We start from the raw sequence: 24,015 nt of genomic DNA on the forward strand, positions 1-24,015 counted from the left end.
AGAAGCTCTGTCATCCGGGGGGAGCTCAAAGTAAAGCCGCTGCTCCTCCACATCGAGAGGAGCCAGATGAGGTGGTTCGGGCATCTGGTCAGGATGCCACCCGAACGCCTCCCTAGGGAGGTGTTTAGGGCACGTCCGACCGGTAGGAGGCCGCGGGGAAGACCCAGGACACGTTGGGAAGACTATGTCTCCTGGTTGGCCTGGGAACGCCTCGGGGTCCCACAGGAAGAGCTGGACGAAGTGGCTGGGGAGAGGGAAGTCTGGGCTTCCCTGCTTAGGCTGCTGCCCCCGCGACCCGACCTCGGATAAGCGGAAGAAGATGGATGGATGGACATTGTTTTTTATGAAGACATTTGCCACCCGAACGCCTCCCTAGGGAGGTGTTCGGTAGGAGGCCACGGGGAAGACCCAGGACACGCTGGGAAGACTATGTCTCCCGGCTGGCCTGGGAACGCCTCGGGATCTCCCGGGAGGAGCTGGACGAAGTGGCTGGGGAGAGGGAAGTCTGGGCTTCTCTGCTTAGGCTGCTGCCCCCGCGACCCGACCTCGGATAAGCGGAAGAAGATGGATGGATGGACTTAACAAAATAAAGCACATAGATTGAGTCATCAATGTGTGCTTGATCATACTTAAAGGGGAACTGCACTTTTTGGGGAATGTCATTCCCAATAATTATGAAAGACATGACCACGGATGGATTTTTTTTTTTTTTTTTTAATGCATTCTAACTATTAAATAATGCGATCAAACGTCAGCTTGTATAACGCTGTTATTACCAACACTTTTATTTACACATACACCAATTTGCCTGAGAACCTGTATCTCTCCTTGTAGGGACTTTATCACTCATCTCAAGGATAGCTCCTCTCTGTTGCTCGCTCGGTGTGTCAAATGTTTAACTACAACCCGGTTTAAAAGTGCCTCCACCCAAACCCATGTGGACTAAAATACTGTAGTAAAGCTGCAAGGAGAAGCTCCATCCATTCCATGCACAAGCGTGAGGATATAAACCTAACATTCATAAACACAAAGAACAAAGATAGCTATTACATAGTAACGGCTAACTTATTACTTTTTAAAGAATAAACAACACGTTATGTTACGACAAACCCCGTTTCCATATGAGTTGGGAAATTGTGTTAGATGTAAATATAAACGGAATACAATGATTTGCAAATCATTTTCAACCCATATTCAGTTGAATATGCTACAAAGACAACATATTTGATGTTCAACTTTTTTGCAAATAATCATTAACTTTAGAATTTGATGCCAGCGACACGTGACAAAGAAGTTGGGAAAGGTGGCAATAAATACTGATAAAGTTGAGGAATGCTCATCAAACACTTATTTGGAACATCCCACAGGTGAACAGGCTAATTGGGAACAGGTGGGTGCCATGATTGGGTATAAAAGTAGATTCCATGAAATGCTCAGTCATTCACAAACAAGGATGGGGCAAGGGTCACCACTTTGTCAACAAAATGCGTGAGCAAATTGTTGAACAGTTTAAGAAAAACCTTTCTCAACCAGCTATTGCAAGGAATTTAGGGATTTCACCATCTACGCTCCGTAATATCATCAAAGGGTTCAGAGAATCTGGAGAAATCACTGCACGTAAGCAGCTAAGCCCGTGACCTTCAATCCCTCAGGCTGTACTGCATCAACAAGCCACATCAGTGTGTAAAGGATATCACCACATGGGCTCAGGAACACTCCAGAAACCCACTGTCAGTAACTACAGTTGGTCGCTACATCTGTAAGTGCAAGTTAGAACTCTCCTATGCAAGGCGAAAAACGTTTATCAACAACACCCAGAAAGGCCTTCGGCTTCGCTGGGCCTGAGCTCATCTAAGATGGACTGATACAAAGTGGAAAAGTGTTCTGTGGCCCAACGAGTCCACATTTCAAATTGTTTTTGGAAACTGTGGACGTCGTGTCCTCCGGACCAAAGAGGAAAAGAACCATCCGGATTGTTATAGGCGCAAAGTGTAAAAGGCAGCATGTGTGATGGTATGGGGGTGTATTAGTGCCCAAGACGTGGGTAACTTACACATCTGTGAAGGCGCCATTAATGCTGAAAGGTACATACAGGTTTTGGAGCAACATATGTTGCCATCCAAGCAACGTTACCATGGGCGCCCCTGCTTATTTCAGCAAGACAATGCCAAGCCACGTGTTACATCAACGTGGCTTCATAGTAAAAGAGTGCGGGTACTAGACTGGCCTGCCTGTAGTCCAGACCTGTCTCCCATTGAAAATATGAAGCCTAAAATAGCACAACGGAGACCCCCGGACTGTTGAACAACTTAAGCTGTACATCAAGCAAGAATGGGAAAGAATTCCACCTGAGAAGCTTCAAAAATGTGTCTCCTCAGTTCCCAAACGTCAACTGAGTGTTGTTAAAAGAAAAGGTGATGTAACACAGTGGTGAACATGCCCTTACTTTACTTTGTCACGTGTTGCAGCCATGAAATTCTAAGTTAATGATTATTTGCAAAAAAAAAAAAAAAAGTTTATGAGTTTGAACATCAAATATCTTGTCTTTGTAGCATATTCAACTGAATATGAGTTGAAAAGGATTTGCAAATCATTGTATTCCGTTTATATTTACATCTAACACCATTTCCCAACTCATATGGAAACGGGGTTTGTACATTAGGCGCACTGTCGATTTTTGAGAAAATGAAAATACTTTTTCGTGCGCCTGATAGTCTGACAAATATGGTAAATGGTGGTGACAAATAGCGTTTCTAAGTGAGTGACTCACTTGGTAGCTGTCCTCATCGCTTTGATACAAACGCATGTTCTTGTGTTTTGTTCCTGGTGCCCACCTCATAAGTGACTCCCACCCAGTTACGGAACAATGGCGCCACGTGACAGCTCTAATGGCGGGGATGACAAGCGCCGCCGTTCTGACGGCGTTCCTTTTGTGCCGCAAACAGAATCGCTGGCAGCTCCACAAAGGAGGTCACGACGCCGTCAGACCGAGACGAGAAAGAACCAAATCAAATTGGATGAAGATCACTTGACAATTTGCACACTTCGCATCAAATCAAATCTGTTTTGTGTGAGTTTGCACGGATTTTTTTTTTTTTTTTTTTGGCGCAGCTCCAAGACAACTTTGCAGTTGGGAAGTGAAGTTCTCAGTCTTGTTTAGCACAATAACACGGACTCTAAGTTAGAAAGTCTTAAAGTGGCAGTAGAGTGGAATAAACGAGTTGCCTCTATATTGAAGATATCATCATTTATATCTGATTCATGTCACCTATAGACTCCCAAAGTTTGCCGATAAATAGTATCAATTTTGAAAGAAAAACAGACGTAGAGGAGGAACCACAGATCCCTTCCCCATCAACAACAATGCTAATCGAGCAGACTTTGTGAGAGCCAACAATGATTCTTTTTTGGAAAAATGATGACCCAGAACCTTATATTTTTGAGCCTGAACACAAAGAGGATGAGCGATAAGTTTTAGAAGCCGAGTGATGGATGCAGTTTCATTGTGACACTATAGCATCATGTAGCATTGCAAGGTGCTAAACGTACACACTAACAATAACAAACCAGAATAAAACAGACACTTACTGTAATATTTCCACTCTCGCTGGGATGCCGACCGACCGGACGCTCACATAAATCCGTTTGGATGAAGATTCAATGGCAATCCTCACAAAGGGTTAAAAAAAGGGGGGGTCTTGTGGGGTCCTTATACATATAAATGTTTACATATAAATCTATAAAACTTTTAAAAATGTATAAATAATTTAAAAAATACCTCCCTATTTCAAAATGTAAAAATAGAGATAAAGGCATCATGAAATGACAAAAAGCTGACAAGTTTATATTATTAATGAATTTAAAAAAAAGTATATATATATATATATATATATATATATATATATATATATATATATATATATATATATACATACAGTATATATGTGTGTGTGTGTGTGTTTATATATATATATATATATATATATATATATATATATACACATACAGTATATATGTGTGTGTGTGTGTATATATATATATATATATATATATATATATATATATATAGTATATGTGTGTGTATATATATATATTTCTTTAATATTTTTAAAATATAAATACATACGCACACCCATATATATATATATGTGTGTGTGTATATATATATTTATATATATATATATATATATATATATATATATATATATATAGTATATGTGTGTGTGTGTATATATATATATATATATATATATATATATATATATATATATATATATTTCTTTAATATATTTAAAATATTAAAAAATATATGTATATACACACACCCATATACAGGTAAAAGCCAGTAAATTAGAATATTTAGAAAAACTTGATTTATTTCAGTAATTGCATTCAAAAGGTGTAACTTGTACATTATATTTATTCATTGCACACAGACTGATGCATTCAAATGTTTATTTCATTTAATTTTGATGATTTGAAGTGGCAACAAATGAAAATCCAAAATTCCGTGTGTCACAAAATTAGAATATTGTGTAAGGGTTAAATTTTGAAGACACCTGGTGCCACAAACTAATCAGCTGATTAACTCAAAACACCTGCAAAGGGCTTTAAATGGTCTCTCAGTCCAGTTCTGAAGCCTACACAAACATGGGGAAGACTTCAGATTTGACAGCTGTCCAAAAGGCAACCATCGACACATTGCACAAGGAGGGAAAGACACAAAAGGTTATTGCTGAAGAGGCTGGCTGTTCTCAGAGCTCTGTGTCCAAACACATTAATGGAGAGGCAAAGGGAAGGAAAAACTGTGGTCAGAAAAAGTGTACAAGCGATAGGGATCACCGCGCCCTGGTCAAGATTGTGAAAAAAAACCCATTCAAAAATGTGGGGGAGATTCAGAAGGAGTGGACAGCTGCTGGAGTCAGTGCTTCAAGATCCACCACCAAGAGACGCTTGAAAGACATGGGTTTCAACTGCCGCATACCTCGTGTCAAGCCACTGTTGACCAAGAAACAGCGCGAAAAGCGTCTCACCTGGGCTAAGGAAAAAAAGAGCTGGACTGCTGCTGAGTGGTCCAAAGTCATGTTTTCTGACGAAAGCAAATTTTGCATTTCCTTTGGAAATCGAGGTCCCAGAGTCTGGAGGAAGACAGGAGAGGCACAGGATCCACGTTGCCTGAAGTCTAGTGTAAAGTTTCCACCATCTGTGATGGTTTGGGGTGCCATGTCATCTGCTGGTGTCGGTCCACTCTGTTTCCTGAGATCCAGGGTCAACGCAGCCGTCTACCAGCAAGTTTTAGAGCACTTCATGCTTCCTGCTGCTGACCTGCTCTATGGAGATGGAGATTTCAAGTTCCAACAGGACTTGGCGCCTGCACACAGCGCAAAATCTACCCGTGCCTGGTTTACGGACCATGGTATTTCTGTTCTAAATTGGCCCGCCAACTCCCCTGACCTTAGCCCCATAGAAAATCTGTGGGGTATTGTGAAAAGGAAGATGCAGAATGCCAGACCCAAAAACGCAGAAGAGTTGAAGGCCACTATCAGAGCAACCTGGGCTCTCATAACACCTGAGCAGTGCCAGAAACTCATCGACTCCATGCCACGCCGCATTAACGCAGTAATTGAGGCAAAAGGAGCTCCAACCAAGTATTGAGTATTGTACATGCTCATATTTTTCATTTTCATACTTTTCAGTTGGCCAACATTTCTAAAAATCCCTTTTTTGTATTAGCCTTAAGTAATATTCTAATTTTGTGACACACGGAATTTTGGATTTTCATTTGTTGCCACTTCAAATCATCAAAATTAAATGAAATAAACATTTGAATGCATCAGTCTGTGTGCAATGAATAAATATAATGTACAAGTTACACCTTTTGAATGCAATTACTGAAATAAATCAAGTTTTTCAAAATATTCTAATTTACTGGCTTTTACCTGTATATACAGTATATATGGGTGTGTATATATATATTTATATATTTTCATAGGTGAGGGTGAAATTGTATCCCTCACCTATGAACCCACGCCAGGAAACCAACCAAAAAAGAGCAGAAAACGAAACAACATTATCTGGTACAACCCCCCATACAGCAAAAACGTCTCAACTAATATTGGCCACAAATTCCTCACTCTGATCGACAAACACTTCCCCAAAGGCAACACCCTAAGAAAAGTATTCAACAAGAACAACATTAAATTGAGCTACAGCTGCATGAACAATATACGACAAATCATTCCAAACCACAACAAAACAATTGCAAATGAGCCGTCGGCCCCCGGACAGAGCGACTCCAAAACCAACAAAGGCTGCAACTGCCGCAAGAAACCTGATTGCCCTCTCAACGGGGGGTGCTTACAAACATCAGTCGTTTACCAATCAAAGGTAACACGCAAGGACATTAACACATCCGACACATATGTAGGATTAACCGAGGGAGAGTTTAAAACCAGATGGAACAATCACAAGGCTTCTTTCAGGAACCAAAACCTGCGGAATACTACAGACCTCAGCAAACATATTTGGGACCTCAAAGACAATAATGTTGAATATTCAATAACATGGAAAATTCTTGCATCCAGCACACCTTACAATAGTGGTAATAAAAGATGCAACCTATGCTTGAAAGAGAAACTGTTTATTATATACCGTCCAGACCTGTCATCCCTCAACAAGCGCAGCGAAATTGTATCAGCATGCCGGCACAGACGAAAACACCTCCTAGGTAACACATGAGCCAATCACCACGCCCCTACGCCAGCCTGTACCTACCCACTCTGTGCCCTATATAAACCATGGTATGTGAATGCTTCTATTAAAATCTCCTGATGATTGAGGGAACCCCTCATGAAACAGGCCTGTAGAGATGAAGTAGTCTTGTGATTTTTTCCCACACATACATATATATATATATATGTATATATATATATATATATATATATATATATATATATATATATACACACACAAAACATTTTTTTAATTCATAAATAAAATAAACTTGTCAGCTTTTTGTCATTTCTCTATTTTTACATTTTGATAGAGGGAGGTATTTTTTTAAATTATTTATACATTTTTTAAAGTTATGTAGATTTATATGTAAACATTTATATGTATAAGGATTTTTTTAATTATTTATATATATATATATATATATATATATATATATATATATATATATATATATATATATATATATATATATCCCCTGCCTCAAAAAAAAAAATTGTTTGCCTTGGTGTCCTAAAATATGAGCCCTCCTTTAAGGCAACACTTGCCTTTACCTTAAAAAGTTAAAATTCATGGCCTGATCTGTCTTCAATTTTTGTGTATTACCAGTATGACTGATCTAATAATACGGTCGGAGGGGCAGAAGTGTATTCAGAGTGCAATATTCAAAATAGCTGACTAAATTTGTTGCATTTTGTGATGTTTAGACAATATATTGACATACTTTGCAGAATGTAAATACGACTGGATATGGTTTAATGCAGTGGTTCTCAAACTTTTTTTGTCATCCCCCACTTTGGACAAGGGGGAGTTTTCAAGCCCCACCTGCCCCCATCGCCCCAACAGAGCGCTAATGCCAAGCTTTAACATTTTCAAATTTATTGAACATCAAGTTGTACACATTCGAACTCAATAACATAAAATAACATTAAGTTCAATAATAAATAAAATAACTGTGCAGCTGTGGTATAACTTGCATCAAGTTCAATAATAAATAAAATAACTTCCATCAAGTTCAATAATAAATAAAATAACTTCCATCAAGTTCAATAATAAATAAAACAAAAGTGTTATAACTTGCATCAAGTTCAATAATAAATCAAAAAAAGTGTTATAACTTGCATCATGTTCAATAATAAATCAAAAAAACTGTTATAACTTGCATCAAGTTCAATAATAAATCAAAAAAAGTGTTATAACTTGCATCAAGTTCAATAATAAATCAAAAAAGTGTTATAACTTGCATCACGTTCAATAATAAATCAAAAAAAGTGTTATAACTTGCATCAAGTTCAATAATAAATCAAATAAAAGTGTTATAACTTGCATCAAGTTCAATAATAAATCAAAAAAAGTGTTATAACTTGCATCAAGTTCAATAATAAATCAAAAAAGTGTTATAACTTGCATCAAGTTCAATAATAAATCAAAAAGTGTTATAACTTGCATCACGTTCAATAATAAATCAACAAAAGTGTTATAACTTGCATCAAGTTCAATAATAAATCAAATAACTTGCATCAAGTTCAATAATAAATCAAAAAAAGTGTTATAACTTGCATCAAGTTCAATAATAAATAAAACAAAAGTGTTATAACTTGCATCAAGTTCAATAAAAAAAAAGTGTTATAACTTGCATCAAGTTCAATAATAAATCAAATAACTTGCATCAAGTTCAATAATAAATCAAAAAAAGTGTTATAACTTGCATCAAGTTCAATAATAAATAAAACAAAAGTGTTATAACTTGCATCAAGTTCAATAATAAATCAAAAAAAGTGTTATAACTTGCATCAAGTTCAATAATAAATCAAATAACTTGCATCAAGTTCAATAATAAATACAATAAACGTGCCACTTTGCAAAAAAAAAAAGGAGGAGCTATGCATTTGGCAAGACAGGGCAAGTGACAGCACTTTTCCCCGGGAGAGCCACCTTGCTTCACTGTGAAACAGCACGGCTGTATGATCAGCTCCCATTTCCTCACACAGTGCAGAGAACAGTCGCGCTTTCAGTGGTCGTGTTTTGATCAAATTTACCGCGCTCACAACATCTGTTAAAACCTCATTGAGTTCGGGGCTGAGCTGCCTTGACGCGAGTGCTTCCCGGTGAATGACACAGTGTGTGCCCGTCAGATTTTTGTTTCTCTGCAGGCGCTGGCTCTGGCTCGACGACCTTTGAGGTGCGAGTCACAAATGTATATATTTGTGTAATTGTGATCCACACATTAGCCTGCTACCCATCCGCGCGAAAGTTTGTTCCGCTTAGCCCCGCCCCCATTAGTTACTGTTGCTATGTCTGTCAAACTTTCGCTCCTACCGAGAAATATAAAGCCTACAGTAAAAATAAGTACCGGTAATTTCCATTTATTTATATAGCGGATTTCACAGACAGAATCACAAAGTGATTTACAGTGTGTATAGAAAATGAAAGCATAGTAAAAAAAAAAAAATCTAAGAATATAATAATAAATAAAAAAATTTAAAGTGAAATTTCCTCCCGTTCCTCGCGCCCCACCTGTCATGTCTCTATTCCCCACCAGTGGGGCGCGCCCCACACTTTGAGAAACGCTGGTTTAATGGATACAATGAAAGACAAATAAGCATAAAAACTTGTTTTTCCACTCTACTGCTACTTTAAAAATACTTTCCATTGAACAAAAGAATGAAAGTAAGGACTTAAGCACACACACACGCACGCACGCACGCACGCACACACACACACACACACACACACACACACACACACACACACACACACACACACACACACACACACACACACACACACACACACACACACACACACACACCATGCACTCACTTGTGGGATTTCTTCCAGTCGGCCCCAGTGGGTCCAGCGCCGCAGTCATAGGCCTGGATAATAAATGTGTATTCCTTCTGGCTCTCGCAGTCCACAGGGCCGCTGGCTCTCAGCACGCCTTCTCCTGACGTGCGATTCAACACCACCGCCTCGAATGGAGCCGCCTGACCATAAATCTTAAAGGCACAAATTTCCCCTAAAAAGACAAGGAGAGAAATTTATGGAGCGGTGCTTGGCTCTGCAAGGATCGTTGCAACAAAGTAAGCAGTAGCCCGAGAGTAGTGAGTAGATATATTTCTGGTGAGGGACCCGACATGAGAAATGGCTTGAGTAAAAAAAAACTGTAAACGATTCATTAGAACGAGTCAAGTAAAATAAATGAATGTTCGCCTTGTTTTCAAAATGAAGGTGAAAAAGCATTTATACAATTTTATATTTATCAACACAACATCCCAGTGAGACTGTGGGGCCACGGAATAATGGCGTTCACTATTAAGTGCTTTGGGCATCTGATATACAGTCGTGGTCAAAAGTTTACATACACTTGTTCATGAAGTTCGGTTCTTTTATGAATTTATTATGGGTCTACTGAAAATGTGAGGGTCAAAAGTATACATACAGCAATGTTAATATTTGCTTACATGTCCCTTGGCAAGTTTACAGTTCACAGAAAAGGTCGTAAAACAGTTCAAAGAAGAGGTTCGTAAAAGAGTTCAAAGAGAGGTTCGTAAAAAGTTCAAAATAGAGGTTCGTAAAAGAGTTAAAATAGAGAGGTTCGTAAAACAGTTCAAAGAAGAGGCTCGTAAAAGAGTTCAACGAGAGGTTCGTAAAACAGTTCAAAGAGAGGTTCGTAAAACAGTTCAAAGAAGAGGTTCGTAAAAGAGCTCAAAGGGAGGCTCGTAAAACAGCTCAAAGAAGAGGTTCGTAAAAGAGTTAAAAGAGAGGTTCGTAAAGCAGTTCAAAGAGAGGTTCGTAAAAGGGTTCAAAGAAGAGGTTCGTAAAAGAGTTCAAAGAGAGGTTCGTAAAAGAGTTCAAAGAAGAGGTTCGTAAAAGAGGTCAAAGAGAGGTTCGTAAAAGAGTTCAAAGAAGAGGTTCGTAAAAGAGTTCAAAGGGAGGCTCGTAAAACAGCTCAAAGAAGAGGTTCGTAAAAGAGTTAAAAGAGGTTCGTAAAGCAGTTCAGAGAGGTTCGTAAAAAGTTCAAAGAAGAGGTTCGTAAAAAAGTCCAAAGAGAGGTTCGTAAAACAGTTCAAAGAAGAGGTTCGTAAAAGAGCTCAAAGAGAGGTTCGTAAAACAGCTCAAAGAAGAGGTTCGTAAAAGAGTTCAAAGAGAGGTTCGTAAAACAGTTCAAAGAAGAGGTTCGTAAAAGAGTTCAAAGAGAGGTTTGTAAAACAGCTCAAAGAAGAGGTTCGTAAAAGAGTTCAAAGAGAGGTTCGTAAAACAGTTCAAAGAAGAGGTTCGTAAAAGAGTTCAAAGAGAGGTTCGTAAAACAGCTCAAAGAAGAGGTTCGTAAAAGAGTTCAAAGAGAGGTTCGTAAAACAGTTCAAAGAAGAGGTTCGTAAAAGAGTTCAAAGAGAGGTTTGTAAAACAGCTCAAAGAAGAGGTTCGTAAAAGAGTTCAAAGAGACGTTCGTAAAACAGTTCAAAGAGAGGTTCGTAAAAACAGCTCAAAGAAGAGGTTCGTAAAAGAGTTCAAAGAGAGGTTCGTAAAACAGTTCAAAGAAGAGGTTCGTAAAAGAGCTCAAAGAGAGGCTCGTAATAGATAGATAGATGTGATGTAGTGATTGGAGCACATACTTGTTGGTCACAAAAAAAACATTCATGAAGTTTGCTTCTTTTATGAATTTATTATGGCTCTACTGAAAATGAGAGCAAATGTGCTGGGTCAAAAGTATACATACAGCAATGTTAATATTAGTACAATAGCATTGTCCACACTTTTAAGTCAGGACTTTGGGAAGGCCATTCTAAATCTTCATTTTAGCCTGATTTAGCCATTCATTTACCACTTTTGACGTGTGTTTGGGGTCATTGTCCTGTTGGAACACCCAACTGCGCCCAAGACCCAACCTCCGGGCTGATGGTTTTAGCTTGTCCTGAAGAATTTGGAGGTAATCCTCCTTTTTCTTTGTCCCATTTACTCTCTGTAAAGCACCAGTTCCATTGACAGCAAAACAGGCCCGGAGCATAATACTACCACCACCATGCTTGACGGTAGGAATGGTGTTCCTGGGGTTAAAGGCCTCACCTTTTCTCCTCCAAACATTTTGCTGGGTATTGTGGCCAAACAGCTCCATTTTTGTTTCATCTGACATCACATGGACAAAGATACATGGTCAGTCGAAACAGAAATTGAGCTGTTTGGCCACAATACCCAGAAAATATGTTTGGAGGAGAAAAGGTGAGGCCCGTCAGGTTCAAACACTGATGGCATCTATTAAACAAGACAAGAAGCAAAGAATCAAACAGAGACAGAATTCAATGTGGTTCAGTGAGGAGAAACGTGTCAACCTGTAACCTCTTACAGTGTCACACACGCTCTGGCCAAAGATTGTATGCCTCCTTCCTTTATTTGGACTTTCTCTGACCACATGTCAACAGCTGCTTCCAAAGGGACGGAGTCGTAAACAGTTCACAGAAAAGGTCGTACAACAGTTCAAAGAAGAGGTTTGTAAAAGAGTTCAAAGAGAGGTTCGTAAAAAGTTCAAAATATAGGTTCGTAAAAGAGTTAAAATAGAGAGGTTCGTAAAACAGTTCAAAGAAGAGGTTTGTAAAAGAGTTCAAAGAGAGGTTCGTAAAACAGTTCAAAGAGAGGTTCGTAAAACAGCTCAAAGAAGAGGCTCGTAAAAGAGTTAAAAGAGAGGTTCGTAAAGCAGTTCAAAGAGAGGTTCGTAAAAAGTTCAAAGAAGAGGTTCGTAAAAGAGTTCAAAGAGAGGTTCGTAAAACAGTCCAAAGAAGAGGTTCGTAAAACAGTTCAAAGAAGAGGTTCGTAAAAGAGTTCAAAGAGAGGTTCGTAAAACAGTTCAAAGAAGAGGTTCGTAAAAGAGTTCAAAGAGAGGTTCGTAAAACAGCTCAAAGAAGAGGTTCGTAAAAGAGTTAAAAGAGAGGTTCGTAAAGCAGTTCAAAGAGAGGTTTGTAAAAGAGTTCAAAGAGAGGTTCGTAAAACAGTTCAAAGAAGAGGTTCGTAAAAGAGTTCAAAGAGAGGTTCGTAAAGCAGTTCAAAGAGAGGTCCGTAAAAAGTTCAAAGAAGAGGTTCGTAAAAGAGTTCAAAGAGAGGTTCGCAAAACAGTTCAAAGAAGAGGTTCGTAAAACAGCTCAAAGAAGAGGTTCGTAAAAGAGTTCAAAGAGAGGTTCGTAAAAGAGTTCAAAGAAGAGGTTCGTAAAAGAGTTCAAAGAGAGGTTCGTAAAACAGCTCAAAGAAGAGGTTCGTAAAAGAGTTAAAAGAGAGGTTCGTAAAGCAGTTCAAAGAGAGGTTTGTAAAAGAGTTCAAAGAGAGGTTCGTAAAACAGTTCAAAGAAGAGGTTCGTAAAAGAGTTCAAAGAGAGGTTCGTAAAACAGTTCAAAGAAGAGGTTTGTAAAAGAGTTCAAAGAGAGGTTCGTAAAAGAGTTCAAAGAGAGGCTCGTAAAACAGTTCAAAGAGAGGTTCGTAAAAGAGTTCAAAGAGAGGTTCGTAAAAGAGTTCAAAGAGAGGTTCGTAAAACAGCTAAAAGAAGAGGTTCGTAAAAGAGTTCAAAGAGAGGTTCGTAAAACAGTTCAAAGAAGAGGTTCGTAAAAGAGTTCAAAGAGAGGTTTGTAAAACAGCTCAAAGAGAGGTTCGTAAAACAGTTCAAAGAGAGGTTCGTAAAACAGTTCAAAGAAGAGGTTCGTAAAAGAGCTCAAAGAGAGGCTCGTAATAGATAGATAGATGTGATGTAGTGATTGGAGCACATACTTGTTGGTCACAAAAAAAACATTCATGAAGTTTGCTTCTTTTATGAATTTATTATGGCTCTACTGAAAATGTGAAGTATACATACAGCAATGTTAATATTTGCTTACATGTGATGTCCCTTGGCAAGTTGACCTGCAATAAGGCACTTTTGGTAACCATCCACAAGCTTCTGCTTGACCACTTGACCACTCCTCTTGACAAAATTGGTGCAGTTCAGCTAAATGTGTTGCTTTTCTGACATGGACTTGTTTCTTCAGCATTGTCCACTTTGGGAAGGCCATTCTAAAACCTTCATTCTAGCCTGATTTAGCCATTCCTTTACCACTTTTGACGTGTGTTTGGGGTCATTGTCCTGTTGGAACACCCAACTGCGCCCAAGACCCAACCTCCGGGCTGATGATTTTAGATTGTCCTGAAGAATTTGAAAGTAATCCTCCTTTTCCATTGTCCCATTTACTCTCTGTAGAGCACCAGTTCCATTGGCAGCAAAACAGGCCCAGATCATAATACTACCACCACCATGCTTGACGGTAGGAGTGGTGTTCCTGGGATTAAAGGCCTGTTAGAATAATTGTTTCTAAGTTATCACAAAAACTTTGTGTTGGAATGAGTTCCCAGCAAGAAGACCAAAAGATGTCTTTGAAACCTACCAAGAAGAAGGCTCGTAAAACTCCACTGTGTAGGGGGGGAAGCAACATGAAGGTGTTCTGTTTCTTTCATGTATTGTAATCAAACAGAAATATATTGTCTGACCCAAGAACTACAAAAGCGAAGAGGAAACAGGACCAGACTCCCCTTCAGGCAACCTCTTTTTGAACTCTTTTAGGAACCTCTCTTTGAACTGTTTTAGGAACCTCTCTTTGAACTCTTTTACGAACCTCTTTGAGCTGTTTTACGAACCTCTCTTTGAGCTCTTTTATGAACCTCTCTTTGAACTGTTTTACGAACCTCTTCTTTGAACTGTTTTACGAACCTCTCTTTGAACTCTTTTACAAACATCTCTTTGAACTCTTTTACGAACCTCTCTTTGAACTCTTTTACAAACCTCTTCTTTGAGCTGTTTTACGAACCTCTCTTTCAACCCTTTTACGAACCTCTTCTTTGAGCTGTTTTATGAACCTCTCTTTGAAGTCTTTTACGAACCTCTCTTTGAACTCTTTTACAAACCTCTTTGAGCTGTTTTACGAACCTCTCTTTGAGCTCTTTTATGAACCTCTCTTTGAACTGTTTTACGAACCTCTTCTTTGAACTGTTTTACGAACCTCTCTTTGAACTCTTTTACAAACATCTCTTTGAACTCTTTTACGAACCTCTCTTTGAACTCTTTTACAAACCTCTTTGAGCTGTTTTACGAACCTCTCTTTTAACCCTTTTACGAACCTCTTCTTTGAGCTGTTTTATGAACCTCTCTTTGAAGTCTTTTACGAACCTCTCTTTGAACTCTTTTACAAACCTCTTTGAGCTGTTTTACGAACCTCTCTTTGAGCTCTTTTATGAACCTCTCTTTGAACTGTTTTACGAACCTCTTCTTTGAACTGTTTTACGAACCTCTCTTTGAACTCTTTTACAAACATCTCTTTGAACTCTTTTACGAACCTCTCTTTGAACTCTTTTACAAACCTCTTTGAGCTGTTTTACGAACCTCTCTTTTAACCCTTTTACGAACCTCTTCTTTGAGCTGTTTTATAAACCTCTCTTTGAAGTATTTTACGAACCTCTTTTTTAACTCTTTTACAAACCTCTCTTTGAACTCTTTTACAAACCTCTTCTTTGAATTGTTTAACGAACCTCTCTTTGAACTCTTTTAGAAGCATCTTCTTTGAACTTTTTACGAACCTCTCTTTGAACTCTTTTACGAACCTCTTCTTTGAACTGTTTTACGAACCTCTCTTTGAACTCTTTTACGAACCTCTTCTTTGAACTTTTTACGAACCTATCTTTGAACTCTTTTGCGAACCTCTCTTTGAACTCTTTTACGAACCTCTTCTTTGAACTTTTTGCGAACCTCTCGCTTGTTGAATTATGTTATTCTAATCATGTGAATGTTACCTAGTGGAGCACGTTCAAGCTTGCCCAAAACAAATAAACAAATACAACTATTAACATTGGCTATTCAACAAAAATAAAGCATTAAGTCTCAAATTCACACTTTTGGTGGCGTAAGTTCCAAATTGTTTTTATACGGCATTAGAGAATAGAGAACAGGACACTGGAGTAGAGGTCATCGCAACCTTGACCTTTGATGGCCATATCTAATCGGACCAGATGCATCTGTGGCAAATTGAAGAAATTCCTCCCAGGCAAACAGCACACCATCACAACGTAATAAAATAGACCCTAACCATAAAGCCTGAGGGTCAAGAATAAAGTATAATTGTAGAAAAGAGGAGATATAAAGTGACAATATAACTAATGAACACACAAACCCCAACACCAGTGAAGTTGTCACGTTGTGTAAATGGTAAATAAAAACAGAATTCAATGATTTGCAAATCCTTTTCAACTTATATTCAATTGAATAGACCGCAAAGACAACATATTTAACGTTTAAACTGGAAAACTTTGTTATTTTTTGCAAATATTAGCTCATTTGGAATTTGATGCCTGCGACATGTTTCAAAAAAGCTGGCACAAGTGGCAAAAAAAGACTGAGAACGTTGAGGAATGCTCATCAAACACTTATTTGGAACATCCCACAGGTGACCAGGCTAATTGGGAACAGGTGGGTGCCATGATTGGGTATAGAAGCAGCTTCCATGAAATGCTCAGTCATTCACAAACAAGGATGGGGCGAGGGTCACCACTTTGTCAACAAATGCGTGAGCAAATTGTTGAACAGTTTAAGAAAAACCTTTCTCAACCAGCTATTGCAAGGAATTTAGGGATTTCACCATCTACGCTCCGTAATATCATTAAAGGGTTCGGAGAATCTGGAGAAATCACTGCACGTAAGCAGCTAAGCCCGTGACCTTCCATCCCTCAGGCTGTACTGCATCAACAAGCCACATCAGTGTGTAAAGGATATCACCACATGGGCTCAGGAACACTTCAGAAAACCACTGTCAGTAACTACAGTTGGTCGCTACATCTGTAAGTGCAAGTTAAAACACTACTATGCAAAGCCAAAGGCATTTATCAACAACACCCAGAAATGCCGCCGGCTTCGCTGGGCCCCGAGCTCATCTAAGATGGACTGATACAAAGTGGAAAAGTGTTCAGTATGTAAGCCGCACCCACTAAATTTTAAAACGGAAAATATTTTTTTCACATATTGGTCGCACCGGGCTATAAGCCACACCGGTATATAAGCCGCACCCACTAAATTCTAGAAGGGAAAAATATTTTTTTTTATGTATTAGTCGCACCGTATTATAAACCACATCGGTATATAAGCCGCACCCACTAAATTCCAGAAAGGAAATATTTATATATTTATATATTAGTCGCACCGGACTATAAGCCACATTGGAATATAAGCCGCATTCACTAAATTTTAGAAGGAAAAAAGATGTTTTTTTAATATATTAGTCGCACCGATATATAAACCGCACCCACTAAATTTGACAGGGAGTTTTTTGTTTTTTTTTCATATATTAGTCCCACCAGACTACAAGCCACACCGGCATATAAGACGCACCCACAACATTTTAAAAGGAAAATAGTTTTTTTTCATTTGTTAGTGGCACCTGACTATACGCTACACCCGGTATGTAAGCCGCACCCACTAAATTTTAAAAAAGAAAATATTTTTTTCACATATTGGTCGCAGCGGGCTATAAGCCACACCGGTATATAAGCCACACCCACTAAATTCTAGAAGGGAAAAATATTCTTTCATATATTAGTCGCACCGAACTATAAGCAACAACGGCATATAAGCCGCACCCACTAAATTTTACAACAGAATTTTTTTTTTTCATATATTAGTTGCGGCAGACTATAAACCACACCAGCATATAAGACGCACCCACAAAATCAGAAGGAAAATAGTTTTTTTTCATTTGTTAGTCGGAAAAAAGATGTTTTAAATATATTAGTTGCACCGATATATAAGCCGCACCCACTAAATTTTATAAAGGAAAATATTTTTTTCACATATTGGTCGCACCAGACTACAAGCCACACCAGCATATAAGACGCACCCACAAAATTAGAAGGAAAATTGTTTTTTTTAGTCTGTTAGTCGGACAAAATATGATTTTTAAGCCGCACCTACTAAATTTGACAGGGAATTTTTTTTCTTTTTCCATATATTAGTCCCACCAGACTACAAGCCACCCCGGTATATAAGACGCACCCACAAAATTAGAAGGAAAATTGTTTTTTTTTCATTTGTTAGTCGCACCTGACTATAAGCTACACCAGGTATATAAGCCGCACCCACTAAATTTTAAAAAGGAAAATATTTTTTTCCACATATTAGTCGCACCGGACTATAAACCACACCGGTATATAAGACGCACCCACAAAATTAGAAGGGAAATAGTTTTTTTTTCATTTGTTAGTCGCACCGGACTATAAACCACACCGGTATATAAGACGCACCCACAAAATTAGAAGGGAAAAATATTTTTTCACATATTAGTCGCACCGGACTATAAGCCACACCGATATATAAGCCGCACCCACTAAATTTTACAACGGAAAACTTTTTTTTTCATATATTAGTTGCGGCGGACTATAAACCACACCAGCATATAAGCCGCACCCACTAAATTAGAAGGAACTTTTTTTTTTTAAATTTGTTATTCAGAAAAAAATATGTTTTTTAATATATTAGTCGCACCGATATATAAGCCACACCCACTAAATTTTACAACACAATTTTTTTTTCCATATATTAGTTGCGGCGGACTACAAACCACACCAGCATATAAGACGCACCCACTAAATCAGAAGGAAATTTGTTATTTTTCATTTGTTCGTCGGAAAAAAGATGTTTTTAATATATTAGTCGCACCGATATATAAGCCGCACCCACTAAATTTTAGAAAGGAAAATATTTTTTTCACATATTGGTCGCACCAGACTACAAGCCACACCAGCATATAAGACGCACCCACAAAATTAGAAGGAAAATTGTTTTTTTTCATCTGTTAGTCGGGAAAAATATGTTTTTTTAGTATTTTAGTCGCACCGATATATAAGCCGCACCTACTAAATTTGACAGGGAATTTTTTTTCTTCTTCCATATATTAGTCCCACCAGACTACAAGCCACCCCAGTATATAAGACGCACCCACAAAAATAGAAGGAAAATAGTTTTTTTTTTCATTTGTTAGTCGCACCTGACTATAAGCTACACCAGGTATATAAGCCGCACCCACTAAATTTTAAAAAGGAAAATATTTTTTTCCACATATTAGTCGCACCGGACTATAAACCACACCGGTATATAAGACGCACCCACAAAATTGGAAGGGAAATAGGTTTTTTTTCATTTGTTAGTCGCACCTGACTAAAAACCACACCAGCATATAAACTGCACCCACTAAGTTCTAGAAGGGAAAAATATTTTTTCACATATTAGTCGCACCGGACTATAAGCCACACCGATATATAAGCCGCACCCACTAAATTTTACAACGGAAAACTTTTTTTTCTCCATATATTAGTTGCGGCGGACTATAAACCACACCAGCATATAAGCCGCACCCATTAAATTAGAAGGACTTTTTTATTTATTTATTTGTTATTCAGAAAAAAAGATGTTTTTTAATATATTAGTCGCACCGATATATAAGCCGCACCCACGAAATTTTAAAACATAATTTTTTTTTTCATATATTAGTTGCGGCGGACTACAAACCACACCAGCATATAAGACGCACCCACTAAATCAGAGGGAAAATTGTTTTTTTTTCATTTGTTCATCGGAAAAAAGATGTTTTTAATATATTAGTCGCACCGATATATAAGCCGCACCCACTAAATTTTAGAAAGGAAAATATTTTTTTCACATATTGGTCGCACCAGACTACAAGCCACACCAGCATATAAGACGCACCCACAAAATTAGAAGGAAAATTGTTTTTTTTCATCTGTTAGTCGGGAAAAATATGTTTTTTAATATATAAGCCGCACCCACTAAATTTGACAGGGAACATTTTTTTTCATATATTAGTCCCACCAGACTACAAGCCACACCGGCATATAAGACGCACCCACAACATTTTAGAAGGAAAATTGTTTTTTTTCATTTGTTAGTCGCACCAGACTACAAGCCACACCGGTATGTAAGCCGCACCCACTAAATTTTAAAAAGGAAAATATTTTTTTCACATATTGGTCGCACCGGGCTATAAGCCACACCAGGCTATAAGCCACACCCACTAAATTCTAGAAGGGAATTTTTTTTTTTCATATATTAGTCGCACTGAACTATAAGCCACAACGGCATATAAACCGCACCCACTAAATTTTACAACAGAATTTTTTTTTTTTCATATAATAGTTGCGGCGGACTATAAACCACACCAGCATATAAGACGCACCCACAAAATCAGAAGGAAAATAGTTTTTTTTCATTTGTTCGTCGGAAAAAATATGTTTTTAATATATTAGTCGCACCGGTATATAAGCCGCACCCACTAAAATTTATAAAGGAAAATATTTTTTTCACATATTGGTCGCACCAGACTACAAGCCACACCAGCATATAAGACGCACCCACAAAATTAGAAGGACAATTGTTTTTTTTCATCTGTTAGTCGGAAAAAATATGTTTTTTAATATATAAGCCGCACCCACTAAATTTGACAGGGAACTTTTTTTTTTCCATATATTAGTCCCACCAGACTACAAGCCACACCGGCATATAAGACGCACCCACAACATTTTAGAAGGAAAATATTTTTTTCACATATTGGTCACACCGGGCTATAAGCCACACCAGGCTATAAGCCACACCCACTAAATTCTAGGAGGGAAAAATATTTTTTCATATATTAGTCGCACCGAACTATAAGCCACAACGGCATATAAACCGCACCCACTAAATTTTACAACAGATTTTTTTTTTCTTCCATATATTCATATATATATATATATATATATAATAGTTGCGGCGGACTATAAACCACACCAGCATATAAGACGCACCCACAAAATCAGAAGGAAAATAGTTTTTTTTTCATTTGTTAGTCGGAAAAAAGATGTTTTTAATATATTAGTCGCACCGATATATAAGCCGCACCCACTAAATTTTATAAAGGAAAATATTTTTTTCACATATTGGTCGCACCAAACTACAAGCCATACCAGCATATAAGACGCACCCACAAAATTAGAAGGAAAATAGTTTTTTTTCCATTTGTTAGTCGCACCTGACTATAAGCTACACCAGGTATATAAGCCGCACCCACTAAATTTTAAAAAGGAAAATATTTTTTTCACATATTGGTCGCACCGGGCTATAAGCCACACCAGGCTATAAGCCATACCCACTCAATTCTAGGAGGGAAAAATATTTTTTCATATATTAGTCGCACCGAACTATAAGCAACAACGGCATATAAGCCGCACCCACTAAATTTTACAACAGAATTTTTTTTTTTCATATATTAGTTGCGGCGGACTACAAACCACACCAGCATATAAGACGCACCCACTAAATCAGAAGGAAAATTGTTTTTTTTCATTTGTTCGTCGGAAAAAATATGTTTTTAATATATTAGTCGCACCGGTATATAAGCCGCACCCACTAAATTTTAGAAAGGAAAATATTTTTTTCACATATTGGTCGCACCAGACTACAAGCCACACCAGCATATAAGACGCACCCACAAAATTAGAAGGAAAATTGTTTTTTTTCCATCTGTTAGTCGGGAAAAATATGTTTTTTAATATATAAGCCGCACCCACTAAATTTGACAGGGAACATTTTTTTTTCATATATTAGTCCCACCAGACTAGAAGCCACACCGGCATATAAGACGCACCCACAACATTTTAGAAGGAAAATAGTTTTTTTTCATTTGTTAGTCGCACCAGACTAAAAGCCACACCGGTATGTAAGCCGCACCCACTAAATTTTAAAAAGGAAAATATTTTTTTCACATATTGGTCGCACCGGGCTATAAGCCACACCAGCATATAAGCCACACCCACTCAATTCTAGGAGGGAAAAATATTTTTTCATATATTAGTCGCACTGAACTATAAGCCACAACGGCATATAAGCCGCACCCACTAAATTTTACAACAGAATTTTTTTTTCTTCCATATAATAGTTGCGGCGGACTATAAACCACACCAGCATATAAGACGCACCCACAAAATCAGAAGGAAAACAGTTTTTTTTCATTTGTTAGTCGGAAAAAATATGTTTTTAATATATTAGTCGCACCGGTATATAAGCCGCACCCACTAAATTTTATAAAGGAAAATATTTTTTTCACATATTGGTCGCACCAGACTACAAGCCACACCAGCATACAAGACACACCCACAAAATTAGAAGGAAAATTGTTTTTTTTTCATCTGTTAGTTGGAAAAAATATGTTTTTTAATATATTAGTCACACCGATATATAAGCCGCACCCACTAAATTTGACAGGGAATTTTTTTTCTTCTTCCATATATTAGTCCCACCAGACTACAAGGCACCCCGGTATATAAGACGCACCCACAAAATTAGAAGGAAAATAGTTTTTTTTTTTCATTTGTTAGTCGCACCTGACTATAAGCCACACCAGCATACAAGACGTACCCACAAAATCAGAAGGAACAATTTTTTTTTTCATTTGTTAGTCGGAAAAAATATGTTTTTTAATGTATTAGTCGCACCGATATATAAGCTGCACCCACTAAATTGTATAAAGGAAATTTTTTTTTCTCACATATTAGTCGCACCGGACTATAAACCACACCGGTATATAAGACGCACCCACAAAATTAGAAGGAAAATTGTTTTTTTTCATCTGTTAGTCGGAAAAAATATGTTTTTTAATATATTAGTCACACCGATATATAAGCCGCACCTACTAAATTTGACAGGGAATTTTTTTCCTTCTTCCATATATTAGTCCCACCAGACTACAAGCCACCCCGGTATATAAGACGCACCCACAAAATTAGAAGGAAAATTGTTTTTTTTTCATTTGTTAGTCGCACCTGACTATAAGCTACACCAGGTATATAAGCGGCACCCACTAAATTTTAAAAAGGAAAATATTTTTTTCCACATATTAGTCGCACCGGACTATAAACCACACCGGTATATAAGACGCACCCACAAAATTAAAAGGGAAATAGTTTTTTTTTCATTTGTTAGTCGGAAAAAATATGTTTTTTAATATATTAGTCACACCGATATATAAGCCGCACCTACTAAATTTGACAGGGAATTTTTTTTCTTCTTCCATATATTAGTCCCACCAGACTACAAGGCACCCCGGTATATAAGACGCACCCACAAAATTAGAAGGAAAATTGTTTTTTTTTCATTTGTTAGTCGCACCTGACTATAAGCTACACCAGGTATATAAGCGGCACCCACTAAATTTTAAAAAGGAAAATATTTTTTCCCACATATTAGTCGCACCGGACTATAAACCACACCGGTATATAAGACGCACCCACAAAATTAGAAGGGAAATAGTTTTTTTTTCATTTGTTAGTCGGAAAAAATATGTTTTTTAATATATTAGTCACACCGATATATAAGCCGCACCTACTAAATTTGACAGGGAATTTTTCTTCTTCTTCCATATATTAGTCCCACCAGACTACAAGGCACCCCGGTATATAAGACGCACCCACAAAATTAGAAGAAAAATAGTTTTTTTTTCATTTGTTAGTCGCACCTGACTATAAGCTACACCAGGTATATAAGCGGCACCCACTAAATTTTAAAAAGAAAATATTTTTTTCCACATATTAGTCGCACCGGACTATAAACCACACCGGTATATAAGACGCACCCACAAAATTAGAAGGGAAATAGTTTTTTTTTCATTTGTTAGTCGCACCTGACTATAAGCCACACCAGCATATAAGACGTACCCACAAAATCAGAAGGAACATTTTTTTTTTTCATTTGTTAGTCGGAAAAAATATGTTTTTTAATGTATTGGTCGCACCGATATATAAGCTGCACCCACTAAATTGTATAAAGGAAATTTTTTTTTCTCACATATTAGTCGCACCGGACTATAAACCACACCGGTATATAAGACGCACCCACAAAATTAGAAGGAAAATTGTTTTTTTTCATCTGTTAGTCGAAAAAAATATGTTTTTTAATATATTAGTCGCACCGATATATAAGCCGCACCCACTAAATTTGACAGGGAATTTTTTTTCTTCTTCCATATATTAGTCCCACCAGACTACAAGGCACCCCGGTATATAAGACGCACCCACAAAATTAGAAGGAAAATTGTTTTTTTTTCATTTGTTAGTCGCACCTGACTATAAGCTACACCAGGTATATAAGCGGCACCCACTAAATTTTAAAAAGGAAAATATTTTTTTCCACATATTAGTCGCACCGGACTATAAACCACACCGGTATATAAGACGCACCCACAA

At 37.6% G+C, this 24,015-nt stretch overlaps 1 protein-coding gene across 1 annotated transcript in view; it reads right to left on the reverse strand.

Annotated features, from left to right (window-relative positions):
• clstn2a (calsyntenin 2a) overlaps window positions 1-24,015 on the reverse strand; it is a 628,752-nt gene that overhangs the window by 189,302 nt on the left and 415,435 nt on the right. The window contains exon 3 of the mRNA XM_061941840.2: window positions 9,556-9,751. Coding sequence (XP_061797824.2) covers window positions 9,556-9,751 — 196 coding nt within the window. The remainder of the gene's footprint in view (window positions 1-9,555; window positions 9,752-24,015) is intronic.

Source organism: Nerophis lumbriciformis, linkage group LG03, assembly GCF_033978685.3.
Source record: "Nerophis lumbriciformis linkage group LG03, RoL_Nlum_v2.1, whole genome shotgun sequence".
In the NCBI taxonomy this organism is placed as follows: domain Eukaryota; kingdom Metazoa; phylum Chordata; class Actinopteri; order Syngnathiformes; family Syngnathidae; genus Nerophis; species Nerophis lumbriciformis.